General features: G+C 36.6%; 1 protein-coding gene across 1 annotated transcript in view; it reads right to left on the reverse strand.

Moving 5' to 3' along the window:
- Nucleotides 1-19455, reverse strand: part of LOC150096928 (glutathione synthetase-like) — a 183713-nt gene that overhangs the window by 28753 nt on the left and 135505 nt on the right. The window contains exons 10-11 of the mRNA XM_090408052.1: nucleotides 16173-16254; nucleotides 939-1128 (exon numbers count right to left, since the gene is read on the reverse strand). Of these exons, the coding sequence (XP_090264178.1) occupies nucleotides 939-1128; nucleotides 16173-16254 (272 nt within the window). The remainder of the gene's footprint in view (nucleotides 1-938; nucleotides 1129-16172; nucleotides 16255-19455) is intronic.

Raw genomic sequence — 19455 nt, forward strand, 5'->3', positions numbered from 1 at the left:
TGCTTTATGCGGATGATGTTATACTTCTAAATAAATCCGCTACAAGTCTGCAAGATTCTCTGACTAAATTGAATAGCTGTTGTAATAGATATGGTATGAAGGTCAGCAATAAAAAGACAAAGACAATGAAAATAGGCAGAATCACTGAAAATGTCAACTGTGTTGTGAATGGAGAACCTGTGGAACAAGTAAAACATTTCAGCTACTTAGGCACAATTTTTACTGAAGATGGTAAACTAAATATAGAAATAGACAACAGAATCAGCAAAGCTGGTATCGTGGGAAGTCAATTGAATAAATTCATATGGAATAAGAAAGAAATTAGTCAGAACACTAAATTAGCTGTATGCAAGACAGTGTTCAAACCAATTTTAACTTATGGATCTGAGAGCTGGGTCAGAAGTAAAACACTTGACCAAAGACTAGAGACTGCAGATATGAGAGTCCTGAGAAAGATTAGAGGCGTGAACAGATGGCATCAATGGCAATATCATATTAAAAATGAGGATATTAGGAAAGAACTTGACATTGTCAGCATCCAGGAATGTGTTAGCAGAGCTAATCTCAGGTGGTATGGTCACTTAAATAGAATGGGAGAGGAAAGATTAGCAAAACAAGTGTTCTCTGCCAGGTTGGCAGGAAAACGACCCAGAGGAAGACCAAGATATAGGTGGATTGATATGGTACAAAGTTCCTTAGACGATAGAAATATAAGATCTGATAATGTTGGAGTCTTGACAAGTAACAGACTGATTTGGAGGAAAATTGTAGATAGGAAGTTAGTAATGATGTAATTTTTTGATGTAGTACTGTCATATCCTGTACACCCCCTGAGGGTACATGGCAGGAATCTGATGATGATGATGAAAGGTATCATTAAAAAAAAAAATTTAATAATTATAATTCTAAGCAAGTAAAATATTAAACTTTGTTCTTACCCAATAATAACTCCATATATCCCAAGTTCAGAAACAACTTGACAGAGATCTACGCTTTCTTCTCTAGTAATAATATAATTAGGTACAGACGGTGAATTAATTCGATCCATAAGAATATATTCTTCTTGCTTTCTTGTGAAGCCAATTTCTTTAAGAATAGTTTTAATATTTTCACCATACACATTATGACCTAATAATAAAATGATAAGAAAAGCAATTATTACTTTTTGAAAAAACTTAAATATATTTAGTTGCTATTCTCATGACAATTCTCGTAGAAAGGCTTAAATGCTGGTTATACATACTTACTAAATAACTTAAGGAAATTACAATGTACAATAGAATATACATTAAATTAAACTTTAATATATTTCCAATCTTTCAGCAACGTCACATTACCATCTTCAAAGGAACTTACAATAAAGACACATGCACACAGGCACTAAACACAGTAAATGAGAAACGAAGCGAGGAAGCTATGGTTTTCCTAAAAGTCCTGATGGTGCCCCCTAACAGGCTATGTAGGTATTCTTGGCCATTGGGCTGAAGGTCTCCTGATGTAAGCCTCCCAAATTTGGGGCAGTCTCATGCAACCAAATTCGTTGAGGTTTGGCATGTTTCTTAGGGCTGAGGCTGATTCCATGAATAGTCTTTCAAATTTGAACTTGCTATGGTGTATTATTGTGGCTTTCTTCCACCGTATTCTGTGGCATGTATCCAGAGTATGGTCTGCAAGCCCAGAGTGGCTGTACTGGTGAAACACAAGGATGTAGTCCTTGGGTCCTGAAATTCTGATATTCACTGTTCTGCCTGTTTGGCCAAAGTAGGATAACTTACAGCTGCGAAGGACCTGGTATACGCCAGCTAGGTCTAGGGGGAGTGGTTGGTCTTTAGTGGAGCAGATAAGGGATGCCAATTTTCTATATGGTCTGTAACAAGAGGTCAAGTCATGTTTTTTTAGGATTTCGGTAATTTTTTCCAAGGTGCCTCGGATGTAGGGAATGGTGATGGATTTAGAGTAATCCTTGTTGTGAGGGGGAGGGAGGGTTGTGGTTTATTGGTTCAATATTTTTTGGATTTTTTTGGGAGAGGATAGCCATTAGCTGAGAAAGTGTTCAGGATGCGATTTAGTTCATTGGTTAGGGCATTGTCATTTGAACAGATTAGTTTAACCCTGTTTGTGAGGGGGGGTGGGATGGTGGGATTGTTGGTGAATGCAACATGACATTATCGAAATATTGGAAATATATTAAAGTTTAATTTAATGCATATTCTATTGTACGTTGTAATTTCCTTAAGTTATTTAGTAAGCATTCTCATGACAAATTTCACCATTTTATCATTATTTCCTAAGATTTCTAACCTTCAAGTTAACATTTAACTTCCATTTTGTTCTTTTTTTTGTGAATCCTATGTATGAAAGATTGTAAACTATAGTAATTACATAACCCCTAATCTATGACTGTACCATTGTACTACAGGTTTACATCTTACGATACACTGGTATAGTGATGGGGTAAGGATTATATTTATATGAAAGTTCTGCTCTAAAGACATGGTACTTTTTTCAAACAACTCCAAGTTTCCAAGGGTCAGGGTGGCAGTACAACACTAAGCAATAAAAACTATTTACCACCTAAAGATACTAGAAAATGCCTTCAGATTTAAACCCACAGCCTATTGGATAGAGGGCAAAGATGATATCCAAAGTGATAACCTGACAAGTAAGTTACCAACACAATGCTAAGCTCACTGACATCCATGAAAAGTGGTTGCTAAACTCCTAAAAAGCAACCTAACAAATAAACAAATGTTCAGCTTGATTAGAATCAACAACTAAGGTCATGAGATCAGTCTGTTAATTGTGTCTCTTAGCTGGTCTGGTTTATGAGATGAAATACATAGGAGTAATAAATTATATTTAGTTTTCTATTACATGTGTGAAGCTGTTATTCAAAAAAATTTAGTAATTTATTATTCCAAAATGTTTCTTTTGGCTTAGCTATTCTTGATTTTATTTCTGTAACTGCTTATCTATCTTCTGTGTGAAATGTTTATTTTGTTTAGTTGCAGTTTTTTGCTTATTACCATATACTTGGTTTTAGCTGTATTTAATACTGAACCATAATTCTAACTATTTTTGATTAGTATTTCAACCATATTTCGTAACTGTGTTTTTAATTTTGCTATGAACACCAAATCATCAGCAAATCTAATACTGTTATTATTATATGGGCATTTCCATGTCTTCGTCATTGTTAATTTTAATAAATTTAGTTTAATCCTTTATCCAAGTGTAGGCAAACAAAGTTTGCGCCTGAAGTAGTTCAGGACTGAGGCAACTCGTAGCAAAGGTGGACCAAGCTCTCATCACTCCTTGTCTCGGTATCTTCCATAATGCAAAGCACATCTCCTTGCAGACACGTATAATGTTATGCATTAAGGGAAGGGCCACTACCCAGACCGGTTTCGACCTTTATTGAGGTCTTGTCAGTGGGAGCCAGATCCTGAAGTGGTGATACTTGTCATAATGGAGAGGTCATATTAGTAAATATGACCTCTCCATTATGACAAGACCTCAATACCAATATGACAAGATCTCAATAAAGGTTGAAACCAGTCTGGGTAGTGGCCCTTCCCTTAATGCATAGCATTATACATGTCTGCAAGGAGATGTGCTTTGCATTATGGGAGATACTGAGACAAGGAGTGATGAGAGCTTGGTCAACCTTTACCACGAGTTGCCTCAGTCCTGAACAACTTCGGGTGCAAACTTTGTTTGCCTACACTTGGGTAAAGGATTAAACTAAATTTATTATTGTTAATTTTATTACCATTTATTTTTATTCCTATTTCAATTTCTTCATATTCTTTCATTATCATTTCACCATATATATTGAAAAGTATATGGGATATTATACACTCTTGCCTCACTCCTCTTTTGATACTATTATTTCATTATTAATTTCATCTATAATTTGCGTCTTATGATTCTATATAATTCCGTTATTATTGTATAGTCTTTTGTATCAATTTTATTTCTTTTAATATTTCTATTGACTTTTTTATGTGTCAAGTGCATTTCAAAAGTCTATAAAGAATAGATATATCATTATTTATTTCTATTGATCTTTCAATAACAACTTTTAATACATATATTGCATTAATTGTACTTTTCCCTGACATGAAAATCTAAAATCTTTACATTCTGCTGCTTCATTCTTTTTTTGGTATCAGAATGCAAATAGATTTCATGAAGTCTTCTGGTAGTATGCCTGTGTCATATATATATTCTGCATTATTTCTCTTAAAAAATCTGTTCCTTTTCTCCCTATCTGTTTTATTAATTCAGCTGATATTCCATCACATCCCACTATTTTACCATTAGGTAGTTCCTTTTCTGCACTTACTATTTCCTCTTTAGGTACACCTGGATTATTTGAGTTAACACTATCATAGGTTTGCCAGGCCCGTGTTTATTATATAGTTTTGTTTGGTATTCCTTCCATCTTTGTGTCTTGTCTTCTGGAGTTATAATAACATACACTGCTTGGAAAGAAGTCAATGAACACTATAGCATGAGTAACAAACAGCTATGGCACTCACCTTAAAAAGATGCAGGACCTCTTTTCACTACGATGACTGCAGCAATCCTATGGGAGAATACTTTCCACAAACTTCTAATACAGAGAAAAATGTAAGTGAGCTAAGCTGTGTGTAAAAGTAGCTAAACAAAAGTCATGGGAAGACTTTGGTAAGAATATAGAAAATAAATTATTATTATCATGGGCAACTCCAAAGAGTCCTTAGACTCATCGAGGAAGGCCCTAAACATCATGTCAAGAACTATTCAGCATTTGTGCAGTATCTATCATACTTTGCTTTGAACTCCTTCACAGTCATGTCACACATAACAGACTCTGGCACCCTATTCCACTCATTCAACACTCACCAAGCAAAAAACCTAGTTCTAACACCCTTACTAACTACACTCTTATCCAGTTTCCATGGATGGCCCCTAGTTCTCCCACCACCACACCTGTTCTGAAAAATTTCTTCTGAATTAATTCCACTCCTTTTCCACCTATAAACCAGTTTCAGCAACCCACAAATTCTACCTGTTCTTATAAGGGTCACTCCATAGACCTGTTACCATCTTAGTTACTCGTCTCTGGATCCACTCCACTTCATCCTCAAGAAACCCCCAGCATCCAGATCTGCATGCAATAGTCAAGATGTGTCATATCAAGGCTTGATAAAAAGGAACAATAACCTGCTTGTCTCTGCCCATGAAAGTATTCTTCAGTAACCAAGTGATCTGATGAGCTGTTTTAGCCACTTTTGCTATGTGTCCCCTGAACTTTAACTCCCTATCCACTAACACTCCCAAGTCCCTAGCTTCGTCAATTTCCTGTAGTACAGTTCCACCAATGTGGTATACTGCTGATAATCTTTTCCCCCAAAAATGCATAACCTTACACATTGGCACATTAAACTGACATCCATTTTCCTTTGCCTAGTCTTTCAATCTGTCCAAATCGTCTTGCAAAATGGACATCATCTGTATTAACTATTGCTCTACCCAACTTTGCATCATCGACAAATAACTGAACAGTTCCTCTCAGATCCTTTCCTATATTGTTAATGAACAAATAAAATAGCAGTAGTCCAAGAATAGAATCCTGTGGCATGCCACTAGTCACAGGCCTTCTTCTGGATTCTACTCCTGAATAAACTACTCTCTGATATCTCTCCATCAACCATCATCCTATGAATCTCACCAACTCTATATCCATCCCTATGTACTGCAGTTTACTGATTAGAATTCCATGTGGTATCATGTCAAAGGCTTTTGCAAAGTCCAGAAGTATCACTGTAAACCCATTACCTTTATCCAACTCAGCTGTAACTGTATTATAAAACATGAGCAAGTTACTGAGGCATGATCTACCCTTCACAAAACCATGCCTCCCCCCCCCCCCCATATAGTATTCCATTTCCATCTATCCATTCGTGAATTTTGCTCTTATATGGGAACTGAGGTAAATCAAATGGAGGTGAATAGCATATTACAGAACCTTAATGTCAATACAGCTGTGGAATTGGATGGTATATCAGCTCGAGTTTTACGTGAAGTGGCAAAGGAATTGTCATTGCCTTTGACCATATCATTTAATCTAAGTCTCAGCTCTGGATTAGTCCTGAGGAGTTGGAAAGAGGGTAAAATAGTTTCATTGCATAAAGGAGGATCCAAGACTGATGTAGCAAATTACCGACCGATCAGCATATCAGAAGGAGTTGTCAAAGTATTGGAGAAGTTGTTCTTCTCTAATACTTTGACAACTTGAGAAGTTGTCAAAGAACAACTTTTTGAGAAGTTCTTCTCCAATACTTTGACAACTCCTTCTGATATGCTGATCGATGTAATTTGCTACATCAGTCTTAGATCCTCTTTTATGCAATGAAACTATTTTACCCTCTTTCCAACTCCTCAGGACTAATCCAGAGCTGAGATTTAGATTAAACAATATGGTCAAAGGCAATGACAATTCCTTTGCTGCTTCACGTAAAACTCCAGCTGATATACCATCCAATTCCACAGCTGTATTCAAATTAAGGTTCTGTAATATACTATTCACCTCCATTTGATTTACCTCAGTTCTCATATAAGCCATTGGTTCCCTCATTCCTGCAATATCACCACCTGGACTCTTGCAAAGTGTTCATTTAGCAATTCTACTATTTTGACTGATTCAGTTACCTCCCTATTAATGGCATTCTTTAAAATCACTCTGCCATATACATTCTTTCTTTTACTTGCTGGATTTTTTTTTTTTTTTTTTTTTTTCAATTCCTGAAGATACTTCAGGCGCAAACTCTATTTGCTTACACTTGGATAAAGAATTAAACTAAATTTATTATAGTCTAACCAAGTGGGGAAAAACTTTCAACATCTTTCTCTAAATCAAGAGTAATTTAATAATAAGGTGGTACACCTTTTGCCAACTCGTATAGGTAAATATGACTTCTCCGTTGCTTCTGCCTTAGAATCACCACTTCAGGGTCTGGCTCCCACTGACAAGACCTCAATAAAGGTCGAAACCAGTCTGGGTGGTAGCCCTTCCCTTAATGCATAGCATTATATATATCCGCAAGGAGATGTGCTTTGCATTATGGGAGATACTTAGACAAGGAGTGATGAGAGAGCTTGGTCCACCTTTACCACGAGTTGCATTAGTCCTGAAGATACTTCAGGTGCAAACTTTGTTTGCTTACGTTATCAGTAGGGTAACTTGTCACACTAGTTACCCTTCTGGCCTGTGCCTGCAGGTCACCCCTTTCTTTTTAAATTCCCTTCACAATTGTTTCATTTTTTGAGCTCCAGTTTGATGATGATATTCATCTATTTAACTCCCACTTGATTTACTCTCCTGACTCTAGGTATGCAGTCTGCGATTACCTCCCTCAAACACTCCTTTACCACTTCCCATGGACTATCAACATCCAGCCCTTGCAATTTTACATACCATGGCACCAATCCACGCAATCTCCTAAGCTTATCATGCTTATCAGCCCTGTAATTCCATATATACCCCATCTTCATAAAGAAGATGAGGTATATATGGAATTGACCAGGTATATATATATATATATATATATATATATATATATATATATATATATATATATATATTTATAAAAATAAATTTAACTGACTAGAACCCGAGAAAGTATAACAAAAACCTTTAATACATCACAACTAGTTTCATCGGTGATCCGACTTCTTCAGGTGAGAAATAAAAACATAAGACATAAAATAACACGGTAAAAAATGAACTTTACAGCTTAATAAAAAGCAGAATAATAACAGTCATATTTGAATAGGTGACCGCGTGCTACCGTTGGCATGAGTAGAATGTGTGCGACAGCTAATTTTTGAGCGCCAGTACTGGATTACTGCGCTATGGGAATCGGGTAAATTGTAGCTAAGATTATTGTTTAAATGTGAAGGGTCCAGAACTATTTCTTTTGATTCGATGATTCTTCTTTCGAATTCATCCTTGCAAATATATAAATTAGTAGTGCGTTCCCAATCAACTTGATGTGGCTGTTCTTCAAGGTTAGAGTTTGCCGAGAAAAGGACATGACTGGAAAGGGCGCTCGCTCGTGCTCTACTGTAGGAGATGTCACGTCTATGTTCCTCAAGACGAAGTGAAACAGATTTGTCTGTCTGGCCAAAATAAGGTCGACCACAGTTGCACAAAACTTTATAAACACCAGGAAAATGCAGATGGTTGTGTTTTGGTTTTGGTCGACTCAGAAAAGAACGAAGTTTTGGCAGCGTAGTATAGTCGGTCTTTATGTTGAATTTTTTCAGAATCTTAGCTAGTTTTGGGGTAAGAGTGCTGATAAAAGGCAACTGTATATGAGTGATTGGGTTGGAGTCATCTTCTTGTCGAGGATGTTGGCGTGGTCTCAAGCGTTTAGTGATGTTACGAGACGAATATCCATTATTTAAGAAGGTGTTTTTCAGGAAGTTAAGCTCTGTTTGGAGGTCTTCTTCTGTGGAAATGAGACATCTTGCTCGATGGGCGAGGGTGGAGATGATGCCCAGTTTCTGAGGTGGGAAGTGATGAGAAGAACCATGTAAATATCTATCAGTGTGGGTGGTTTTTCGAAAAATTGAAAATTTAAGACAGTCAGGAAATCTACTGATCTTTAGATCCAAGAAGGGGAGAACGCCGTTAACCTCTAGTTCAGATGTGAATTTAATGTTTTGATGTTGGTTATTTAAATGGTTTAGGAAGTATTGCAGTTCCTCTAAACTATGTCCCCAAATAAGGAAGACGTCATCGATGTAACGTAACCACAGTTTAGGTTTCAAAGTAGCTGAGGAAATAGCTTTCTCTTCAAAATCTTCTAGAAAAAAATTAGCTAAGACTGGAGATAGAGGGCTGCCCATAGCTAAACCGCTAGTTTGTTTGTATATTTTCTCTTCGTAGCAGAAATAGCCGGAATTGATGCAGTGAGTTAGAAGAGCGAACACTTTTTTAGAAACCTTGTCCTTAAGAAGACTCAGAACTTCATCTGTAGGAACATTCGTAAACAAAGATACGATGTCAAAACTCACCATTCTGTCCGAGTCTAAAAGATTCAAATTTTTTATTTTTGAGATGAAATCTTCAGAGTTTTTGATGAAGGAAGAAGAATTGCCAACTAAATGTTTTAAAGAAGCTGCAAGATATTTAGACAGATTGTATGTAGGTGAGTCAATCCCTTCCACAATAGGTCTTAAAGGGGTGTCAACCTTATGGATCTTAGGCAAGCCGTACAACCGAGGAATGAGGGGATGGAGAGAGCGGAGAGATAGTCTTGTATGTCTAGGAAGTTCAGAAGTTGATTTCAGAAGATTGTTTGTACGGTTTTGAAGTTCTCTTGTGGGATCACTTTCTAGCATAGAATACGTATTAGAACTTAACAAGTTGTTCATCTTACAACGGTAGTCAGCTTTGTCTAAGATTACAGTTGCATTCCCTTTATCAGCAGGTAGGATAATAATGTCATTGTTGTTACGAAGTTGGTGTATTGCTTTCCTTTCTGTCGGCGATAGATTATCTGTAGGACGACGACTGTTGTTAATGGTAAAGATGGCTTCGATCCTAAGTAGATTCGCAGTTTGTTTTGGTAATTGTCCAGCTGCCTTCTCAACTTTCGTAAGAAAGAGTTCTTTAGGAATGAAGGTCGGAGAAGGAACGAAGTTAAGGCCCTTTGAGAGCACACTAAGTTCTGCAGGAGAAAGTGTGTGAGAGGATTTGTTAATCACAACATTTTTTAAATTTTGTGATTGATTTGTTTGTGATAAGATCTTTCCTCGGTTGTACGGCTTGCCTAAGATCCATAAGGTTGACACCCCTTTAAGACCTATTGTGGAAGGGATTGACTCACCTACATACAATCTGTCTAAATATCTTGCAGCTTCTTTAAAACATTTAGTTGGCAATTCTTCTTCCTTCATCAAAAACTCTGAAGATTTCATCTCAAAAATAAAAAATTTGAATCTTTTAGACTCGGACAGAATGGTGAGTTTTGACATCGTATCTTTGTTTACGAATGTTCCTACAGATGAAGTTCTGAGTCTTCTTAAGGACAAGGTTTCTAAAAAAGTGTTCGCTCTTCTAACTCACTGCATCAATTCCGGCTATTTCTGCTACGAAGAGAAAATATACAAACAAACTAGCGGTTTAGCTATGGGCAGCCCTCTATCTCCAGTCTTAGCTAATTTTTTTCTAGAAGATTTTGAAGAGAAAGCTATTTCCTCAGCTACTTTGAAACCTAAACTGTGGTTACGTTACATCGATGACGTCTTCCTTATTTGGGGACATAGTTTAGAGGAACTGCAATACTTCCTAAACCATTTAAATAACCAAAATCAAAACATTAAATTCACATCTGAACTAGAGGTTAACGGCGTTCTCCCCTTCTTGGATCTAAAGATCAGTAGATTTCCTGACTGTCTTAAATTTTCAATTTTTCGAAAAACCACCCACACTGATAGATATTTACATGGTTCTTCTCATCACTTCCCACCTCAGAAACTGGGCATCATCTCCACCCTCGCCCATCGAGCAAGATGTCTCATTTCCACAGAAGAAGACCTCCAAACAGAGCTTAACTTCCTGAAAAACACCTTCTTAAATAATGGATATTCGTCTCGTAACATCACTAAACGCTTGAGACCACGCCAACATCCTCGACAAGAAGATGACTCCAACCCAATCACTCATATACAGTTGCCTTTTATCAGCACTCTTACCCCAAAACTAGCTAAGATTCTGAAAAAATTCAACATAAAGACCGACTATACTACGCTGCCAAAACTTCGTTCTTTTCTGAGTCGACCAAAACCAAAACACAACCATCTGCATTTTCCTGGTGTTTATAAAGTTTTGTGCAACTGTGGTCGACCTTATTTTGGCCAGACAGACAAATCTGTTTCACTTCGTCTTGAGGAACATAGACGTGACATCTCCTACAGTAGAGCACGAGCGAGCGCCCTTTCCAGTCATGTCCTTTTCTCGGCAAACTCTAACCTTGAAGAACAGCCACATCAAGTTGATTGGGAACGCACTACTAATTTATATATTTGCAAGGATGAATTCGAAAGAAGAATCATCGAATCAAAAGAAATAGTTCTGGACCCTTCACATTTAAACAATAATCTTAGCTACAATTTACCCGATTCCCATAGCGCAGTAATCCAGTACTGGCGCTCAAAAATTAGCTGTCGCACACATTCTACTCATGCCAACGGTAGCACGCGGTCACCTATTCAAATATGACTGTTATTATTCTGCTTTTTATTAAGCTGTAAAGTTCATTTTTTACCGTGTTATTTTATGTCTTATGTTTTTATTTCTCACCTGAAGAAGTCGGATCACCGATGAAACTAGTTGTGATGTATTAAAGGTTTTTGTTATACTTTCTCGGGTTCTAGTCAGTTAAATTTATTTTTATAAATGTATACATCCCGAGTAAATCCTAATTTCAACAATATATATATATATATATATATATATATATATATATATATATATATATATATATATATATATATATTGACCAGAGAGCTTACAGGAATACAATCGCTGGCATTTACAAGTTGCCCTAGCATGGACCATATAGAAGACATTGGCACTGCCCAAGCATCAATATATTCACCTTTTATTGGTCCATTTTGATAAGGTTTCACTGGCCTGACAGCTGTTTTGAACTGATTGGTTCTTTTCAGAGATCAGGCAAAAACTTTCATTCAGTACTAAGGAACTCGAAATGTCAGAGAGGTGTATTTTTCGTACGTGAACTCTCGGTGCATAAAGTATTTACTAAAATTTTATTATTATTATTATTGTTCCGGGAAACTCCAAGGAGTCGACAGACTCATCGAGGGAGGCCCTAACATCATGTCTGGAACAACTATTCAACATTCACACAGTATCTATCATATCTTGCCTTGAACTCATTCACGGTCGTAGCACCCACAACAGACTCTGGAAGCTTATTCCACTCATTCACCACTCTCCAAGTAAAAAACCTAGCTCTAACACCCTTGTCAACCACGCTCTTGCCCAGCTCCCATGCATGGCCCCTAGTCCTCCCACCACCAGTCATATTTTCAAAAATATCTTCTGGATTAATCTTATAAAAACCCTTCAGTAATTTGAATGTCTCAATCATATCACCCCTCCTTCGCCTATCGTCCAATTTCTGCAACCCACAAGTCCTCAACCTATTCTCATAAGGTTCATTCCACAGACCTGCTATCATCTTGGTCACTCGTCTTTGGACCCTCTCCACTTCCTCCCCATCACGAAAAAACCCTGGTACCCATAATTGGGCACAGAAGTCCAGATGAAAATAAGGAGCTAAAGGGCTTAATTTCTGCAAAGCACAATTATATAAATCAAGTGGATATTAAATCCAGCATTATTTCAAAGCCGAATGTCGGAACTATAAAAGTTTCATAAAGAAGTTGACCAGAGAGCTTACAGGGATACACTTGTTGGCATTTACAAGTTGCCCTAGCATGGCCCATATAGAAGACATAAGTGCCATCCCAGCATCTATATATTCACCTTTTATTGGTCCATTTAATAAGGTTTTAGTAAATAATAATAATATTGTAAAAGAAAGTGATGAAAATAGCTCAAAGGATCACTTAAATGTTGACCACACAAGATAGTGATCCTGTCAATGTGTTCTGGATACTCTTCACCATCTCATCATTCCAAAATGGTAATGGTATACAGAATGCTACCTATAAGGACAGGGTGAAGGTGTGTGGTTGCACATAGCAGCTTTATAAGACTGATGCAGAAGAAATTTTTCAAGAATGAGAAGAAGAGAACATATCTAGAGATTGCATAAGAATGTGTTTGGTGAGAGAGAGACAACTAGAATTTTTGCCTAGAATGAACAGGCAGAAAATGGGTTGCCAGAATCATTCACAAATGCTTTGACTGAAAAAGTACTGTATGAATAATAGTGAAAAATGGTGCGCAGCATGTCTTAAAACTTCATAGAGATGCCCATATAATAATAATAACAACAACAATTAATCAATAAACAAAACACTATTTGTTTTTTGTTTATTGATTAAATCAAGTGGATTTGTTATTTATGCACTAAACATCTAGATATAAGAGGTGCTAATGACAAAATGTAACAGAAGTGTAGAGCTACATGGGTTCAGCAGGTTGAGCTAAAGTATGTCGAGAGAGAGAGAGAAAAAAGAGATCTTTGCTTTGACCAGACTCTGGTCTCTCTTGTTGATTGTCTTATAGAGTGCTGAGGAAGTAGTTTTCCAGTTGGTTTTGTTCCATTAGAAACATATAACTGCCATTTGGATTAAATAGGAAAGTCTTTGAGGAGGAGGAGGGATTAGTACTTTGAAGAAGTGCCAGAATGCATTTGCATTTCATCTGGTTGAAGATTATAGCAAAGAAATTGCTGTAATCTAATATCTGTCTTCAGAAGCTCTGCCCAGTTGAGCATGTTATAAATTTAGATGTTGTTGAGGTGAATGCCTTAGTATTTTTGTCCTTTACTTGTCCCAGTTATATTCAAGTGTTCAGGCCTCTGAAAGGTCTGTATCCAAATGCTTGCAGGAACTTCTGAAAGCATTTTATATTCTACTTTCCAAAGGCTTTTTCTTGATCAAAGCTGAGATGATCAGTGCTAGTTTTTCATTTTCAGTGTTTTCAATGCTGATGAGATCTCTGATTAAGTGTAGGTTATTATGTAGTAGGTAGGTTTTATTAATTAAACTTAGTAAAATATACATTTCAATTCAATGGAAACAAACATCCCCCTCCCACTGCAAAATATGCATTATGAAAAAAAAAAAGATTATTAAAACATAAAATAGAATGGATACGATTCAGGATAATAATGGAAGAAAGAATTGGTCTTTTTTTGTAATGGAATAAACATTACATTTCAACACCACTTTCAACTATATGAAGTGCACTGTGTTCTCCAATACAGACAGGGATACTGGGTTTCACTCTTCATTAAATCTGACTAAAGTTCCTGTTTCCTGATAGTGATATTCAAAGGAAGCTGTAGTCTTCTGTGCGAGTTCCACATGAGGTGATGCTCCATCTCTCTGACTGATGGGTACTGATTCTCTCTTGTGTGTGTTTAAGGTAGAAGTTATAGATTATGGAGACAAGGAAGTTACATATTCTGTGTCTATTATATGCACGTAGTACATACCACTAGTCTCCTTGACTGTGTATCTGCAGGTGCTATAGGCAGTGCCAAGGACACAGGTGATATGCACCTTGTTGCAGGACATGTCAGATGTGCATATTCCAAGGTGCCTGGGATGTTGAAGAAGAGACAAAGATCCAATTCTCTGAGTTAGAATTGGAATCACTGTAAATCACAGTGATTTTAAGGCTGAAACAACTCAGGCTAAAAGGATAGTGTATTATGCTATTAATTGCATGTGTTCTTATGGCCAGTTTTGTGGGATGAAAAACCAACTTTTCAGGAGGAGAAACCCTGCTACCATCATATGAGATCAGTTAACTCACCTTCAGATGAAAAGCTCTGATAAAAGTACTTGCTAGATGTGCAATAACCTCCACTGTATGAATGCATTTACAACAGGTGAGATTGGACGGATGGACGGAGATGAGGAGGTGGCATTTTTTTGGGGGAGGGAGGAATTTGCAGGAAAAAGTGGTGGTGAGGCTTCAGATGACAAGTTGAAAGATGAGTTGCTGAATGTTTCCAGAAATAACTGAAATTCCTTGAGGTGAAGTGATATCTGGAAAAGCTTTTATAATGACTTGCACCTTGACATTGCTTTGAGGGTTTTCAGCAGTAAGCATTAGGAGGTTTTTCAACTTCAGGTTCTGGATCAAGAGGTTCCCTATGATTCTTATTCCTGCTCAGTACTATGAAGGAAAAAAGAAGGAAGAGGCTAGTGGTGGGACTTACATTTCTAATTGAGGATAACAGTGTAAACACAGTTGACTGTTGATCCTGCCGGTGTATGTGATGAGGTTTACTTTTCCAGTTTTGTAGGTGAAGCATCTCATTAGAATGAAGATAGCTTGGGAATGGACGGTGCACTGCATTCAAAGAATTGTGGATAGCAAGAGTCCTTTGGGTGGATGTTTCAGAATGTGTTTGAGATATATTTTACCTCTTAACATGTCTTATAAACCCATATTTATTGTTTATATGGAAGATGCAGTCAATGATATCATTTGGATATTTCTGACTATAGCTAAGTTTGATTTAATTTGGATTTATGTCCTAAGCAACTCAGGCTACGAGGCCAGTGTATCATGTCTATTAATGCATGTGTTCTAATGGCTGGTTTGCCTGTTTTGTGGGATGAGAATCCTGAGTTTCCAGGGGGGGGGGGAACCCTGCCATTTCTGTATGGGACCAGTCATTCACCTTTAGGTGAAAATCGCCGTGGATAAGTGACTGTAGTAAGAAAGTTTGCAGCTACATAGGATTTCAAAGATTTAGAATAAATCAATATAATACGTATACTGATAATAAGCATAAAGCAATAAACCATTTTATACTTATTATGAGGACTAGGGCTAATCTTCTTAAATTATGCTGACATAGTATTCTGCAATTCTGCAATCACGACTTCTTTTCATTCAGGTGTCTTAACTCTAATGATACCTATCTTCAGTTCTGTTACGAATGTTCCTTTGATGATGGTAAAAACACATGATATATATACTGCAATTTAAACATTAATAATCTGCTGTAAGGAATCAAAATATAGCCTCTTGCTATTATATTTTCTGGGGTAGTTTTAACCTCCATACTGGTTCGGACATGTATATAGATCCACAATTACATTGATGTGAAGTTTCCGTTGAAGTCAATATAACCTTTGAATATTATAGAAAAAATTATATGGATACGAAGAATATATTTTTGACTTATTTGATCCATATGGTCAGTTGGGTGGTTAAACAAGAGCCTCATGTTGGATGTAATGTAATATTAACCATGCAGGGAAAAAAAGCCTTTGACAAACTAATTACACGAATTTCTTAAAAATAAAATCAATATCACATTTACTCATTTAGCAATATTTTTTCAATTATTTATTCTGAAATTATGTGCACACATATTGTCCAATATCATACCATCAACAAAAATTTATATTTATAAATGAAGATTTAAACTTACCTCCACCTTCTCTTTGTGGTTTCATTACATATTTATGAGGATTTTCTATGGCCATTGAAACATTTTGATTTCCTTTAGCATCCTGAAAATAATAATAATAATAATAATAATAAAAAAAAAACCTTAATGATGTTAATTCTGTTACTTCATTTACAGCTAAATTCTCAAAAAACCCCCCACTTAAATGAGATCATAAGGACACAATAGGCCAGAATTCTTAACACATATTGGGAAATTATAGCAATCACAATGTGTGTGTGTTATGATCCATCGAGTCGTTTCAGACTCCTGGCGACTCCACAAACATACACTCTCCATTCCGATCTGTCCCTGACCATGTCATTCAGAACTTTCAAGCGCACTCCAGTTGCTTCTTTAACTCCATCCACCCATCTAATTCTTGGTCTTCCTCTTCTCCTGCTTCCATCAACTTTAGCAAGCATCATCATCTTCTCCAGACTGTCATTTGCTTGCATAATATGTCCGAAGTATGACAATTTTTACTTGATGATCATAGCTTCAAGGGAACAATCTGGCTTTATTCTGTCTATCACTGATTTATTGATTTGCTTTGCAGTCTATGGTATTCTTAGTAAGCATCTCCAAACCCATAATTCAAATGCATCTATCTTCCTTCTTTCACTCTTTCTCAGGGTCCAACTTTCACATCCATACAGCACCAAAAGGGAATACCATTGCTTTTGCGATTCTGATTTTTGTAGTGAGGCTAATATCTTTATCTTTAAAGATCTTGCTTAAATTTGTCATTGCTTTTTTTTTTCCGAGTAATAATCTTCTAACTTTTTTGGTACAATAACCATCTTTATCAATTCGAGATCCTAGGAACACAAAATTGTTAACTGCTTCCATTTTCTCCCCATCTACTTCAAAATCATTAAGTTCACATGTTGCCATAACCTTTGACTTTTTTGAGGTTAAGTTTAAGACCATATTTAGCACTTTCTTCTTTAACTTTCATAATATAAGTTCCTTTAAATCTTCTTTGCATTCTGCTAGCAAGATGGTATCATCTGCATACCTCAAATTATTAATACTTCTTCCACCAAGCCCTACCATTCTTAAAATGTATTCGCTGTACAAGTTAAACAGGTACAGAGATAAAATACATCCTTGTCTCACCCCTTTACCTATTGTGAAATACTCAGTTTCTCCAAGATCTGTTTGGACAGTAGCTTCTTGTTCATAATCAAGATTCCTCAGAAGGATAATGAAATGCTCTGGGACTCCCATTGTTCTTAACACATTCCACAGTTTCACATGATCTACAGAGTCAAAAGCTTGCTATAGTTAAGGAAACAAAGGTAGACATTCTTGTGATATTCCTGTGCTCTTTCTGTCATCCATCTCACATTGGCGATTTGATCTCTTGTTCCTCTGCCTTTTCAAAATCCTGTCTGTTCATTGGCATTTCTCTCTTCATGAATGGTTCTAGTCTTTTCTGAATGATCTTAAATAAGACTTTACTTGCATGAGAAATTAGTGCTATAGTTCTGTAATTTTCTGACTCTCTTGCATCGCCTTTCTTCAATAAAGGTATATAAACTGATTTTTTCCATTCCCTAGGCCATATAGTTGTGATCCAAATTCGCTGACATAGAGGTGTTAAAATTTTAACTGCCTCTTCTCCCAAGGCTTTGAGCAGCTCAATGAGTATTCCATCTCCTTCGTGCTTTCTTACTGGATAGCTTTGCAGTGCTCACCTCACTTCACTCTCCAGTGGTACTGGCTCCTGTGTATAATCCTACTCTTCAAATTTCTCAGTAATTTTGGAGTCCTTTCTGTAAAGGGCTTCTGTATACTCTTTCCATCTTTCTTTGATGTCTGCAACTTCTATAGATATCCTTTGTGTTTACTTTTCAATATTGTCACCTTGGCACTAAACATTTTAGTGCCAAGGTAATCTTTTTGAAAAGATCTCTTGTTTTTCCTTTCTTGTTTTGGTCTTCTATTTGTTGGCATTCCTGGTTAAAGTTTTTCTCCTCGTCTCTTCTGACTTGTCATTACTGCATTCAAATGCCGTACTTCCTGCAAATTTCCTGTGGCCTTCATTTTCCTCCTTTCCTGAGCAGTTTTGATGGCATCTTCTGACAGCCATTTGAACTTCTTCTTACAAACTCTTGGAATATTCTTCTTTGCTTCTGTTTTAATTATATCTTTAATCTCTTCCCATAGTTCATCTGGTTTTCTTTCGCACAAATTGAGTGTTGAATCTGTTCTGTATGCTAATATTGTATTCAATTGGTATGTTTCCAAGATCATATCTGATGGACATTTGTGTTGTTTTCAGTTTCTGTAGTTTCACATGTATCGTAGTCACTAATAATTCATGGTCTGTTCCACAGTCTGCACCTGGAAAAGTCTTGACAGACTGAATTGCACTTCTCCATCTTCTTTGTCCAAGTATATATTCAATTTGATTTCTGTGTTGTCCATCAGGTGATATCCATATGTACAATCTCCTTTTGTGCTGTTTAAAGTTGGTGTTAGCAACAAACAAAGAATTCTCTGCACAAAACTCAACTAGTCTCTTCCTTGCAGTGTTATGAATACCTAAACCAAAATGACCTGTTATTCCTTGTTCCTCAGTCTCTCCCACTTTTGCATTCCAATCTCCAATAAGTAGTCATAAATCTTGCTTTGGTGCTGAAATCACAATACTGTATTGCAGTTTCTTCTCACAAAATTGGCCTACACCCACAGCCAGCCTGCCTTGCTGAATGAGAGTGGGTAGTCTGTTTTCCAATCAACTGTGGATTTGAATTCTAGTGTGGTATGAAGAATGCCATGTGAATATCTTCTGATGGTAGATGATTTGCATTACCTGGTGTGAGACAACAGCCCTGTTTAGCAGACACCTGAAGCTGCCTGAAAGAGTTTTTGGTTTGATCTCTGTAACAGGTTTTTTTAGATTATCTAACCTTTAACCTAACATATTTCTAATGTACAATAAACTTACAACCATTACTGGGTAGGATGCACATAAATTACTGAAAAATGGAGGGTACCTGTGGCATTCATGTAAGGCAGTGACTTATCTAAATGCTGCAGCTCTGAATATGAGTATATTATTTTTCATTTTTGCACAAAATGGCAGCAAACAACAAAATACATTATATTCTGGCTTATGCTACACATTAATGAGCATATTTAAGAAACTAATCATCTCTGCATTATAGGCTTACAATACTATGCATTCCAATGATGCAAACCTCTGAAAATGAAGTTTTTGCATTTTATATAAAATTTCAGAAGAAAGTTAAGT

Source organism: Typopeltis vanoorti, chromosome 18 (assembly GCF_054136105.1).
Source record: "Typopeltis vanoorti isolate ZY-2024b chromosome 18, IOZ_Tvanoo_1.0, whole genome shotgun sequence".
NCBI lineage: Eukaryota > Metazoa > Arthropoda > Arachnida > Uropygi > Thelyphonidae > Typopeltis > Typopeltis vanoorti.